General features: G+C 40.6%; 1 protein-coding gene across 1 annotated transcript; it reads right to left on the minus strand.

Annotated features, from left to right (window-relative positions):
• Positions 1-3,616: 3,616 nt before the first annotated feature.
• On the minus strand, positions 3,617-14,297 carry LOC119896407 (E3 SUMO-protein ligase PIAS2-like). Its single transcript, XM_038709830.1, has 9 exons — positions 14,144-14,297; positions 11,135-11,319; positions 9,568-9,655; positions 9,425-9,477; positions 5,756-5,844; positions 5,523-5,657; positions 5,291-5,396; positions 4,856-4,929; positions 3,617-3,871 (listed from the first exon to the last, which is right to left on the minus strand). Exons 1-9 carry the CDS (start codon positions 14,275-14,277, stop codon positions 3,632-3,634), a joined length of 1,104 nt encoding a protein of 367 aa, XP_038565758.1. The 5' UTR covers positions 14,278-14,297; the 3' UTR covers positions 3,617-3,631.
• Positions 14,298-14,630: the final 333 nt, after the last annotated feature.

Below are 14,630 nucleotides of genomic sequence, written 5' to 3' on the forward strand. Positions count from 1 at the left end.
AAGATGCTTATTAATCATTCAACTTAAATCTCCTCATTAATTTATTTTATGCTCTGCTTTAGCCCCCCCCACTATATTCATTAAACTTTCATATAGAGTTTATTGCTACTATAGACCTAATATTAATTGTAATTGTTTTCATTTATTAAATCTTTGTGCAAGAAAAAGTATATGTTGGACTTTAATTTATTAATGCTAAGTACTAACAAAAACATCACAACCATTCATGCACAAAAATTACTGTAGGTTGTAGTTTTTAACTCTCACATTGTAAATCATTTTTCTGGTTTGCACGAATCTCTTTTTACGGGCAAATGCAGGTGAAATACTCTGTTTAGCAACGCATCATCTGTCCTGAACCCGTCCCGCTGCTTCTTCTTGTTTTATTTGCAGATGCTGTGAGCTGTTCTACATGCTGCCACTGGTTTTAACGGAGGGGAACGTAGCAAACAGCGGGTATAAATAAACAGGAGATGTATGGGGGTACCGGGAGAGAACGGTAAAATACGGGAGAAGCCCAGGGGAAGTGGGAGGGTTGACAGGTATGCACGTTATAATGGTAACTAGCTAGCTAAATGCTAAAAAACACTCCAGGTACTCCAAGCACAACTTGATGGCTCCCGACCCCGACTTCAATCCCCTAACGCCCACCCCCTTACATATGTACGCCAATCAGACACAAGTAACCTGAAATGAACATAAACAACAACCAATGAACGCCCCTAATCCGTGTGTTACACGATTTTAGATCCCTTGGTACAGTGGGGACAAATTTAAGTGCGACACACGACAAAGGTACCATCCAAAAGCTATTATATGGCGATATCGTACACCGATGTGGTGGGTAGCCTTCCAACATTTGGCCGCCAAACGCGAAATCTACCCACATTTAATTTCCACCCCGGTCTCTGTGTATCCTTAGTGTGAGGCCGAGCGAATTAGTGAGTGAGTGAGAGGCTGAACACGACTAGCAGGAAGTTTGTCTGGTGGTAAATGTGCAGTGTAGGTCACAGTGTGTCCGCTAATAAGTTTCCCCAACTGCTGGAAAAGAGAAAGCGGCTAACGCTAGCTAACATCTCCCCTGTACAGCACGTTTTTTGGCTGCTATGTAACGTTAGCTTAATGAGTAATATTAATTAGCTCAGCTGCATGTCATTACTAACTTACCTACTTGTCAAGGGTTGAGAACATCAGGTACAAGCTTAGACTGAACTGACTAAACTTACCCATTAATTAATGAGTCCATGGCGGCCCGCCACAGTCCAGTTTGCTCCGTCATAGTTTCAAAATGAACCGAAAATACTTTTACACATCTCATAACATTACAGACCTCTAACGTTGTGTTTTGCGGGCGCTGCTTTACGTTACTGTAAACTCACATGCTCACACACTTTGGCAGCCGACTGGAGACAACCACTTTTCTTTTGAGGTAACTACAATAACGTTAACGGCCTGTTTCTGTCACTCGTTTTGAGAGGGCGATTAGGCTAGCCGCACCTATATTTGGAGTGCACACGTATTAAAGCCTTTATGGTAAAGCCACTGAAACAGGCGAGTGCGAGCTGACTGGGAGGTTAGCGACTTTATCCTGTCAGTTTGTCTCTTTACAAAGACAAGTATGTATGAGAGTCCTACTTGGAGAGAGGCTGTGAAGTCTTCATGTTACGCCATACCAGAACCACATACAACATTATCAAACTGGGTCGGACTTGATGAGTTTAGCGTGAGGATACACGTGACAACACCGGTTTTCAAAATAAGGTGGAAGTTAGATTAATTGGATTATATTCAAAGAAAGTATAAAACTTGTTAGGGAAATTCCTTAATCTAATTTGTATTCTTTGATTTAGGGTTGCTGGAAAACCATTAAATAAATTTGTTGACTTTTGTTGCTGTTTTGTCACCATTTATAGCTATACAACATGGTTTAAGGACACAAGCTAGTCCTTTTAAGCTAATTAGGAGAAGTTTCTTTTGGATTTTAATGCGTAAATTTAATGATGTGCAATTATCCACAGATCCTGTAAAGAAAAAAAAATGCATCAAGATGCATCGATAATTTTATAAAATCGCTTCGCAGCCCTCTGAATCGTAATCGAATTGTGAGGTGCCCAGAGATTCCCACTCCTAAAAGCATATCGATTTGGGCCTATTCTGTCTGCTGAGCACTTAACGTGCTAGTGTAGCAACAAAGCCAACTGTATATCGCTACAGTAATTCAACTGGTAACAGTATCTTTTTTTTCCACAGGCACTATTGATTTATTCTGCATCTTCCAAGACGGCACTGTGTATAGCTGCCTCGGTATTCGGTGCGCTTTGTCTTATTTGTGTGTTAATTCAGTTTTCGGCTGTGATTCCCGGAGCTCTTTCACCAGAGAACTCCAGCGGATTTAGTTCCCACATTTCTCACCTCATCAGTGGAATTATTAGACATTTTGGTGATGGACTCTTTGGCTGTTGTTCGGGCTGTGAAGCGCCACAGGAGAGGAAAAATACGGTAACCCTAACCCTCACCAAATTCTTTACAAAGAACGTTTAATGAAGCCAAACACACAGTAGCTTCCGTTATCCACAGTAAAAAAGCTAATCCTACCATACTACTTCAGGAGCTAACGCTAGCCACCGTTGACGTAACTTTAACGTTAGCCTAAAGTGACCTATGTAGAACAAATAACCTAACGTACACGCGTGTCACATTCTGTAATGCATGTGATTTAGATGTACAATATTAACAGCCGTAGCTATTCTGACGGCGAACATACGCCAAGACCCACGCATTCAGACTTTTCTCAATGTTTTGGATAATGCTAATCAGTCACCTACTGTTGCCACAGTGTATACTGTAGCCAGAACAACAGAGAGGGCATCAAGTTACGTCCTGTGTGGGACGCACAGAAAAAAAACCTCTCTCATTTATGGTTATATTTCATGTCCTGAGAGTGGAGCTGAACTGAGAGTGGAGTCTGCACCGGAAGAGACTCCACAGTGGAGGTCTGCAAGTTAGACCCCTGTCGAATTTTAGTATGCATACATACATTTTAAATATATTGATCCTTCTGTTAAAATTAGGAATGTCCTGATCAAGTTCTTATTATTATTTATTATTATTATATATATATATATATATATATATATATATATATATATATATATATATATATATATATATATATATATATATATATATATATATATATATATATATATATATATATATATATATATATATATATATATATATATATATATATATATATAGTTTTACTGATAAGCACCAATTTATACCAATTCCTTGTATGTGAAAATGTACCTGGCAATAAACCAGATTCTGATTCTTAGTCACAGAATTAACATTAATTATTGACAGTTGATGTGTCCTGATTAGCTGCTGCCTAATTGTCTTGCATTCAGGTATAAGAGTGGAGAGGTAACAGATTAGTTACCATTGGAGCCTTGCTAATTTTGCCAGCTCAGTCCATTAAAATACGCCCAGATTGCCAGGACTTCCAATCGCTACAGTGAGAAACTCTATGCATACTTGACAGACAGGGACGTGTGGATTATTTTGGTGTCATGTTCTCACTACTAGTAACTATAATGAGAGCTTGGCTCCAGACAAACTGGGCAATCTACCAAAATCTGAATGTACAGCTGCCTGAGCAACAGCAGGTCATTTTTGTGTGAAGTGGTTGAATTAGTTTAACTAACCCGTCAATGATGAGACTCTCGTATGCAGCCTTCTTGTCACACACAGGACAAATCCAGGTGGGTTTCTTCTCATTCATCTGCAAGTAGAGGGCAGCGTCAAAGCACTGCAGGTGAGAGCAGGTCACCGCCCGGCATGGTACAGTCAGTCGCATCTTACCCAGCTGGAGGACAAAACACACGTCAGTCAAAACGAATCAACCAAGAAAACACCTGGTACAATTCATACAAAAGGCCCACAAGGTAATGGTGCATTCCATTTACCTCATTTACCCAGTTAACAAGTCGGTATTTACTCATACTAAACACAGTAGTAACATGTCCACAGACAGCAGTTGGACAGCACTTTGTGTACGAAAATGTACATGAGAAACAAGTACACAGAAGTGCTAATAAACAGTATAAATTACAGTTTGATTCTAACTGTTGATTCTCAGAGCAGCCATCTTGCATCACAAAGTCAGGGTAGTGCGGTTCTCCCAACTTTCCATTTCAGAAATCCAACTTTGAAATTTCTGACTTTGAACTCAGAAATTCTGACTTCCCTTGTCAAATGGAACGCACCATAACACCTACTAAGCTCTGGCACTTTTATTTTTGTATTTCATGTAATAAGTGTACACATCAGCGGAAGACAAGTGACACACCGTGCTCATGTGCAATATTCTGGTCATCAGCAGCGACATGCCACAACTAAGTGGCTAACAATCAGCTGTGTGTTCACTAGGGTGGGAATCTCTGGGCACCTCAGATTCGATTACAATTCAGGGGGCTGTGATGCGATTATAAAACGATTATCGTTGCATAATTTTTTCTATACAGGATCTCTGGATAATTACTAAGCATTAAATTTGCACATTAAAATCTAAAAGAAACGTCTCCTAATTAGCTTAAAAGGATTAGTTTGCATCCCTAATTTACTTCATTAACCTCAGCTCCATGGTCCCTCATTTCATTAACAACCAGGTGTCAGACTCCTCAGAAAACACAGGATGTACAGTACAGCTTGTACCTGATGTTCTCAACCCTTGACAAGTAGGTAAGTAAGTTAGTAATGACATACAGCTGAGCTAATTAATATTACTTCGTTACTCATTAAGCTAACGTTACATAGCAGCCAAAAAAACGTGCACAGATGCGTCATTTACCGGGCACATAAGTGAGACTCGAAGGCTTGTCGTAGCAATCTCACTGTCTGGATCTGCAGTCAGCTTCTCTTTAACTGGAACACAGAGGGCAGGTGACAGAAGAAACAAAAAAAAAAAAAAAACAAAGTCATCAGAAGCCTGCTCCACACAGGCTTTCAAAAAATTGTTAATTGTTCATCCCTACACCTGGATTCAGGTCTGTTTGAGTTGGCTGAATGTTTGTTTTGTAACAATCCTGGGTCCAGGAGGTCTCAGGTTTTTATTTTTATTTTTAAATGGACAGGTCAATTTCAGGTGCAGGTAGTGCAGTGTAGCAAATACCTGATAACTCTAGCTAATAACTGCTAACTGTGCTCTGTCTGTTCACAGAGAGCCATGCAGCACATGTGACCAGGTTACATGAAGATTTGTCATAGTGGTTTACTGTATAGTTACTCAGTGCTCTGGAGTGGTCTGGGTTTCTGATGCCCTTCATCCTCAGTCTCTGCAAGAGCAGTGGTGATGTCAGCTGCCTCACCAGGTACACAGACATCGAATAGGTCTGAAAAACAATATAATCAAACAACTTCAATAGACGTCACTCTTCCTGTCCCCAAACATGATATCCAACTCAAGCACATGAAAAACTAAAAGCTGAAGAGAGTTCCAATGAGGGTTACGTTCTTACTTTTCCAATTTCAGGCGCCCATGTCACTGAAATCTGATTGGGTACTGCAGAGGAGAGTCGGACGAGGGAGGTAATGTTTAGAGGTCTTCCTGGTCTCTTCTGTTCCACACCGTTTTTTGGTGGCGGTGCATAACCCTACAGGAATAAAAAGCTTTGTTAGCATCTCAATAGTAGAGTAATTAAACTTGATCGGCGTTTTATTGAAACTGTTCTGGAGTGAAACGAGCACTTACTGGCAAAGGAAAAAGTTTCCCATTGACCTTTATACAAAGACTGTTTGGGTAATTATCCTCTTGAGGGCAACTTGTCTCTGACAAGCAAACCTAGACAACACAAAGAGATATTTCTCAATATTAGGCAGCATCTGTTTTTCATTCCTTCCTGACAATTCACTGGGGTATTTGAGTAAAAAAAAAAAAAAAAAAAAAAACACACAAGGTAAAAGCCTAGATGCTGGTGACAAGTATGACACTGTCTAGCCTACAGTGCTGTGAGTCAGAGCTGGAGAGAGGAGTTTGTTGTGTTGGTGTAACATTAGGAAATAAAGTCTTGCTAGCAGCTCCTCTTTGTATACAACAAACTCCTCCCCTCGTTTCCAGCAGCGTCTTCAGTTTTTTTTCAATACAGGTTACAAGGTACTTTGCAGCAATCAATGTTAAACACACTATAACATAGGGATGGAAAATTAATCGAAACCAAAATTCAGAGTGTCTAACCGACATAATTTCCCCATGTCGGTTATTTAATCCTGGTAATGTGTGTGTTCATGTACTTTCCCCTCGAAACACCACGTGTGTAGTCACATGACTCCGCCCTGTCCAGTCCTGCTCAGTTTTCAGACCGGAGTCTGAAGCTCAGGGAGATGTTAGCTAGCGCTAACCGCCTTCACTTTCCAGCTGGATGAAACAACAGACTTAATAACGGACACACTGTGACCTACACTGTACATTTACTGCCAGACTGAAAACTTAATACTCGCCCGCTTTCAGCGTCACTTTCTGCCGCTCTCTCACATTCACTCGTCCAATCACTCGCTACGCAAAACACACTGCACTGCAGTTAAAAGACCTGACTCTGCAGCTCTTATAACAGCGCCGTTCACGTACACGCTCTTTGATGAATGAGGACAGGAAGCTAGCAAAGCGTTATTTACCGTGCTCACGCAGTGTGCAGGGGGAAATCATTTATTCTGCATTGATATCAAATAATTGAGTGAAATTTTAGTAGCAGCGGTCATAATTAAGCAGCAGGGATGCGCCGAATATTAGGGAACCATGTCTCTGTAATATGTACGTCAACATTACCTTATTAATTAACATTTAGTCAGTCTAATGGATTTGTGAAATCTGTGAATAAATAAACCAAAGTTTATTTACAGTACAAACCTTGTCAGTGAAATATCAGGACATAAAAAATAAAAAACAGCATTCAAAAACAAAATAATTGTTCAATAATCGTAATGGAGGTGAAATGTTTAAGTAATTGCGATTTAGATTTTACGTGAAATAGTCCAGCCCTAGTATACAAGGTTTTTCCTGCATAGACAAATTTTTCACACCCCCCAAAGAGGTTTTCGTGAGCGCCAAAGGAAAATCCACAGTGCCAAAATGATCAGAGTTGAAAAAAAAAAAAAACACCTTTCTAATCCTCTGCAAATGTGTTTTAATAGCCATTTATCAAACAACTGTTGCGCAAGCAGAACATAAACTTCAATACAACATCTCATCTTCCAGCAGTCAGCTCTCCTCTCATCCACAGCCGCTGTATTTTACACATGCAGCAGGCGCTAATAAACCAGCTGCTGCGCTTAACTGCGCCTAAACTCACGCTAATGACTTGCTGTTATTTCTTACAATATTAAAGCAGTTTATGCTTGAATGTGCTGGTATTCACCGGTACGGTCACTTCTACATTTTAGTCTCTGGCGTACCGGCACCGGTTCTCTCCTCTGCCCACTAAGTGACGCTCACCTGTTCCCCTTCTTGCCTGCCAATCTCCGCAGGGAGATCGGGAGCCTTCATGCAGCCATGTGTATAGTGGCTCATCAAAGTCACTTTTTGTTAACCAACCAATCACAGCCTGGAGGAGGCCGAACATAAAAAAAAAAGGTTGAGGCAAACTTTAGAAATGTTTAGCTTGTCATTCTGTATGCACCGTTTTTATTTTTGACAAGATTAACTTGCATAAACAATTCAGAGACTGACCAACTTGTAGAGCATTTTTCTTGCACAATAATTTAATGACACAAAATGAAACTGCTGTTTTGTCCAACTGGAATTAATATTAGGCTACTAATGGTAAGCTATAATAGCCTGTACTATTATCTGAAATTATAATGAATACACAAACATTAGCACTAATCAATGCTTCCCCACAGTGGTGCAGGCTAATATCAGAGAAAGGTTTTATTTGTGACACAGCTGAATCTCCACTAATAAAATATCTGTAGGCAAATTATCCAAATAAAGTGTAACATGTAATTATACTGACATTATACTCAGATATTTTTTGTTTATCAAATGGTCAGAAATAACCAGAAAATGCATAGATTTCGAACATTCCACAGTCCAGAGCGTAAAGCTGAACACTGACTTAAACAGGAATGTTACCTGTACTGAATCATGAACGAATTAGCACTTCATTTTTCTATTAAAGAGGTCATATTATGCTCATTTTCAGGTTCATAATCTTATTTAGGGGTTGTACCAGAACAGGTTTACATGGTTTCATTTTCAAAAAAAACACCATATTTTTGTCATACTGCACATTGCTGCAGCTCCTCTTTTCACCCTGTGTTGAAGGCTTCGTTTTAGCTATGGAGTGATACATCTTGTCTCTAAATGATCTTTGTTGGGAGTTGCACATGCTCAGTTCCTAGTTAAGGACTAGCCAATCAGAAGCAGAGAACGGCAGGTCAGCGAAAGGCTGGTAATAGCCAATCAGAAGCAGAGAAGGGCGGGTCAGTGAGAAGCCGGTAAACAGCTTGGGTTCAGCTGTACATGTTGCCGACCAGCTTGGCAACATGGACTGGAGCGAGAGTTTCAGAGTGGTGAGTTATTAATCTGTAACAAAAGTCTCTTTCATCCATAAAGTTTTAACTGAGCTCTGTCTCTACATCACAGGAACAACTTCCTGTGCACTGACTGCCTGGAGGGTAGCTAGTGTTTGGAAGGGAGAGGAGAGCTGTGTGCTGCAGCTCACTGTTTTTCCACCGCTGTTTTTGAGGGCGTGTCGGACTAGCCGCTTGGTAAGCGTTATGACACGTATTTTCATTGTGACGTCACAAGAAAGGGAAGTAAAGGCTGGACTACAAATGAGCTGTTTTCAGTTCAGAGCAGAGTTTTCTGTGGGAGATGGGAACTCCCTTTGGCATTTTTCACTTTGCAAACCTGTTACATGCACAAAAAAAATATATATATAACTCAATAAAGGAGAGGGAAAAGCCAAAAAGCATAATACCACCTCTTTAAGATATTTATTTTGTTGAGGAAAAGAGACTGAAAAAAGTTTACTTATTTTTACTCAAGCATATAAAGAAAATAATTTCTCTCAATTGTTTCGAATGTTCTTCCTCAGATTTGTTAAGTGATCCAGTAGTTTTTGTCATGTTCTGATCATAAGGAACAGTTTAAAACCAGTTAGCCATCTGGTTTCTACAAAAAGCAAAAATCAGCCTCTTAACTTGAATTAATGATTTGACATTTATCGTGATAATTATCAAAATCGAATGCTATGAAATTTTTTGATAAAATCTAGCCCTAGTTTGGAGTCATCAAAAAAACATCAAGTTTTTTTAATATGATTTTAAAAAGAGCTTGCTTTGAATCATTTTGATCACTTAGTACCAAGGAGTGACGGAATGTTTCTTAGTTCAAACTGGTCAGAAAACTCTGCGTATTCTCACCTCAGTTGGATTTGAACCATGTAGTCCCTTCTGCCACCCGGTAGAAAGTCCCTGTAAACAAACAAGGTTTCACATACTTTATTTTACAGTACAGACATGGGCCTTCTATGGAATACCAGAGAGATTAACAAACAGTCCTACCTGGATATGCATACTTCTCGGACTTGCTGTGGTGTCAAGGCAAAGATAAAATATTTTTCTTGGTGGTACCTCTGTGAAGAACTTGCTCCTGAAAACACAAATGTTACATTAATTCCAAAGTGCTGCTCTTCAGATAACTACAATACCGTGGCTTACATTCCCCGTATACAAATATTATAATTTATGCATCAAATAATGAGCACATAGTTCACATTTAGGTATATTTTCAGATTGTAAATCTGCATGCATTTCTGTCTCCACAGATTCCACTGCTGTAATCTAAACAATCATCATCATCATCATCATCATCCATACATTCCCCGCACCATTAACTCACAAATTCTGCTGAGAATGGACCAAGTAAAGTATGTCAAAAACACTATATTTTAAGTTAAGTTAGTGCAAGCTGTAGGCCTGTATTTTGTAAATATTAAACCTCCGACCAATTTTATTGTCCTCCAAATGTGTGTGTCACGTGACTATTGTGGTCCAGTCATGACTGTGATGTGAGTGATCATGCCTACAACTTCAACTACTTTAATTAACCCAAGATGGAATCTAACAACAACAACGCCGCCTCCCCCACTCCAAAAAAAAAAAAAAAACGGGGGAAAAACCCAAGATATGAACCGGACCGTGGATTTGGTGAATCGATACACCCCTAACATCTACTACAATAAGCTGGCACCGAATGCCTGATCAGGTATTCACATCATGCGTAGCATAAATGGGAAAAATGTCTATGTTGTATGCACAATTTGCAAGTGTTCACATCAAAATGGTGTGAGTGGTGATGGAGTAGTGGATAAGATACATGCCTTTGGTGTGAGAGACCCTGATTCGATTCCCACTGTGACATATCCACTAATTGCCAAGTGTTCAGTGTCACTGAGCAAGACACTTAACTGTAGTTGCTCCAGAGGCATGCAACCTCTGACATATGTATGCATTTGTAGGGTCACTTTGGATGAAGCTGGCGTGAAGCGGAATGATAACAGAGTTGGTGTTGTGAAGATTATATCACTCTGCAGTGACAATATAACTCCATTTCCATTCAATTACAGGTTTGGCGGTTGGCAAAGCGAGGTGCCCATATTTGTCTAGTTATACCGAGTTCGGTTTATAGGGGACCTTTCAAAAAGTCAGTTCCCCAGTTGCAATTACAAATTGGAAGTTGACATGAAACTTCAAAAAAGAAAAAATTTGTAATTACAGTAACTGCAACATGACATGAAATCATCCTGTCTTCTGCCATTTCCTGGCTGGCTGTATTAACTCATGTAAGAGGTTCGGCTTTTATTGTTTAATGAATGATGTTGTGTTGTAAAACAAGATGTTTTATCATATTAAACCTCAGATTTCATTTTTGAAGCAGTATTTTAAAACATTCCACTTGTAATTCCAAAAGCACACTGAGGGAAACTGCAGGAGTTATAAACAAAAGCAATAAAGATTACCGTCTGATATAAGAATAGGTTTAAAATATGTTCATGAATTGGTAGCCTAGTTGCATGGCTCAGACTAAGTGTTTTCCTTTAAACCAAAAGAGAAAAAAAACTCCACAGACCTAGACTTGAAGGCTTGATTAGGACGTCCAGCACATCGTAGAAGGGCAGGGGCTTCATCTGCACATCCGGGTGGACGGGGGGGATGAGAGGGGCTGGCTGCTGGAGATTCATGCTGGGTTTGGTGTCGTGCCACACAGCTGCTTCACCAGTCAACAGACTGAAGTCTGTGTTACAGGACTGACTCCTGTAATAGAGATATTTGTGTTCAATACAGCGTCTTTATGGCAGCCAAATCAGGCTACAATCCTGGAGTCACGCTTGTTATTCAGCTCCTTCAGGAGAAGCTCAGATGAATGAGCAGCTCTCCAACTTGATACCATATACAATGGAAGAATAAGGTACACCATGACGTGAAGCTGAGCACCACTGACTTAAGATAACGCCATGGCCAGGGTCCAAAATAATCACCCGCCAAGTCCCAAATCCAGGGAGATTTTGTATTTGGCCAAATATAGATTGGACCACCAGGTGATTAAACAGTTTGTAATCTCAGTGTAGAGCCAGGTTTACATGGTTGTTTTTACCAGCACCCTCACTAGGGGTGTGGAAATAATTGATTCTTACACGCATCGCAATACGGATTTTGACGATTCTGAATCGATTCACAAATGTCAATAATCCATTATCTAGAGGTTAAATGATAACGTAATGTTGACAGAACAAAAAATGCAGAATTCGGAAATGCGGAAGTGCAGCACTGGACCGTCTGTGGTGTCCACACAACATGTGACAGGCGGCAGTAGGTGACGGTGAAAACGCGCGGGGCACAGGAAAATATGAGCGCTAGGTTTCAGTCTGGCTGTAAAGTGTAGTTCACAGTCCGTCTTTAAAGTCCGTCTGTTGTTTTCCAACTGCTGGAAAAGTGAAGGCGGTTAGCACAAGCTAAAATCTCACAGGCCTTTTAGAGAGTTTGTCATTTCCTGGAAAACGATTTTAAAACATTGATGACTCTTCCTGCACTTGGGGGCGTGTATTAATTCAGGGTCCAATGAAAATCTTTCTCATTTTTATGACGCCATTGGAGTGTAGTGTTTCTGGAGGCTGACCAGGCCTCACTGATTACTGTATAAAAATAAGGGCGCACCGATCGATCGGTCACAATCGCCCGATAATGGCTTTAACTAGTTTGATCGGTGGTCGCTAAAAAGCGAAGGAGTCACATTACGCTGAGTTGCGATAGCCTATCAGTGTTGAGATTGTCCGTACGTCACCGAGGCTTCAGAGCGATGTGTGCAGAGGGCCAGGCAGAGCGGGCGATTGAAAATCTGCTGGCCGGCTGAGAGCTGCTAAACTTTGGGGAGGGGAGCAGGGAGCAGCGCTGAAACCACTGGACAAATAAACCCCCGTAGTCGGTCAGATTATGCTCTGAGAACTTCGCCCTTTACTCGCGGGAGGAGCTCGGAGTTAACTGCTTTTATTAAATTAGCTTTTTACTTAAGTTTTTGGGATTTCAACGTTGATTTATCTTCACTGGAGCTTCTCAGCAGCTTCCGTGCACATCCGGTTCCAGGGTTGTTGTTAGCTCTGTCGGACTACGACTTCATATTTATATAAAGACCGGACAAAACTGGACATTACTTGGAGAAAAGAAACTTTATTCCAGCTATCATTGTACTTTACTGTGACTAACTTAGCATAGCATAGCCCTGATCGATCCAAACTCCATTCAGAAAACAAACATTTTAGAAGTTGTTGTCCTGCTGTCTTGCTGACAGATCTGACAAAGCATGAATTCATATGTTTAACAAATCTGCATCATGTTGTAGTTATTCAGCATCAGTTTAATCTGTTTATTGCTATTTAATCACAGCAAAATGTTTTCTTTGGGTTCATACAGTTGTAGTAATGGCGAGTTGTGTTTATTCACATTAAAATCGCCTTCTCGCATTGTGTGTGAACACTTGCAGCGAATGAACTCACGTGATGCCACAATGACTACTTCAAACCAAAGCTACGAGAAAGCATTTCCTAACCACTGGCTCTAAAACATGCCGTCTATGATGCTGACCCAGAGAAAATGCTGCTGTTGAATGCATCTAATACTACATGACAGTCTACGACCAGGACCTGCAACTTTGAGATTTCATACTAACACATTAGTGTTAGTGTGCACATTTGAAAGAGGAGCCGTGTTAGATTCAAATTAGTAATTTGCTTCATGAAAAAGTTTCACTCAGAAAACTAAACCATATTCCTGGGGTTTTCTGCACATAGCTAAACAGATACTTTTACAGCTGTACGTGCTTGGGGAACACTTTCACAAAGAAAAAAAAGATGATTTTAATGGCAAACAATATGGCTTAAATAATGTTTTGGTCGAATGATAATGACTACAACAACTCACGGAATGTGATTTTTTTAATGCTTAACTAATAACCGATGACGACGAAGCGTTCACATCTAATGTTAAGCGGCCAGTGCAAAGACTGACACCCCTTAGCTTAGAAAATGAACAGAAAATCCCAGAACATGTTGCTGTTGTGTAGAAAAACTGAAGGATAAAACCATGTACTAAAATTCACTGAATCCCAGCTGCTGGAGAAACCGGGATCAGCAGGGGAACGGGGACTGTAGCTCCTAGCGTGCCCAGCAGCTGTTAATCAATTCGTTCACTTCTGGCTAACTGGAAGGATCCTCGTGATAGATTAGCCGTTAACTTTGCTTACAGGATACTTAAGAGCCGTACGCGCCAATACTACTTACTCACACAATGACAGCGTAACTAGACGTAGTTACAACACAAATAAAATGAAGTATGGTTTTAGCGAACGTTAGTTGCAGCAAGCTAACAAGTAACCTAGCGAATGCTAGTCATACACTGTTAGCATTAAAGCTAACTGCTAAAACGCAAACGGTCTGATCTGATGCACATTCCTACCGAGCTACGTCCTGTCCTCTGAGCCCGCCACATAGGGTCGTAATATATCGACCAGCTTATTCCTCACAATTTATCGTAGCATTTTTCAATGTCGACGGAAGTAAGTCACATAAGGTTTTTTTTCGCCTACCCGAAACTCCTCATTTTCCGCCATCTTGTTGTTCCGGTCATCCCGCCCGGCGTGACTACTTCCAGGTGACGCCACAGCCAGGCGGTGGAGATGGGGCCGTTAAATAAGAGGCTGTGTCCGAAATCCTCTCTCATTCACTACTCCCTACCCTCTATGTACGGAGTTGTATGTAGAGCACTATATAGTGAGCTCACTCGCATTATTAAAACAACACTTTCAGACACTACTCAGAGCTAAATCGTGGCCACACAGATAGACCATGTCAATTAAATGACACTTAATATTTGTAGACATTACTCATAGCTGGAATAAATTGGGTCTATAGTTAACCTAGACGGTGAAATGATGGTTATCGCTTGCTGGGTATGTTTGTGAGCGTGGCCGATCTGGGGACGTAGAAGGCCAGTGCTGTACACCATAGAGGCGCACGCATACAACAACCAGCTGAAGACATGGGGTATGGCCATAGTATGGCATAATGGGAGGG

Source organism: Micropterus salmoides, unplaced genomic scaffold (genome assembly GCF_014851395.1).
Source record: "Micropterus salmoides isolate LMB-PRFRI ecotype aquatic unplaced genomic scaffold, ASM1485139v1 Ms_hic_scaffold_993, whole genome shotgun sequence".
NCBI lineage: Eukaryota > Metazoa > Chordata > Actinopteri > Centrarchiformes > Centrarchidae > Micropterus > Micropterus salmoides.

Bases quoted from the DNA above. Each gene is read 5' to 3' on its own strand.
- LOC119896407 (XM_038709830.1), bottom strand. From the start codon at position 14,277: ATGAGAGAGGATTTCGGACACAGCCTCTTATTTAACGGCCCCATCTCC. The intron at 5,845-9,424 runs GAGAATACGCAG...GTGTTGTCTAGG, and splicing joins GGTTCAAATCCAACTGAGGT to TTTGCTTGTCAGAGACAAGT. The intron at 3,872-4,855 runs GTAAATGACGCA...TTTGTCCTCCAG, and splicing joins GAGTCTCACTTATGTGCCCG to CTGGGTAAGATGCGACTGAC.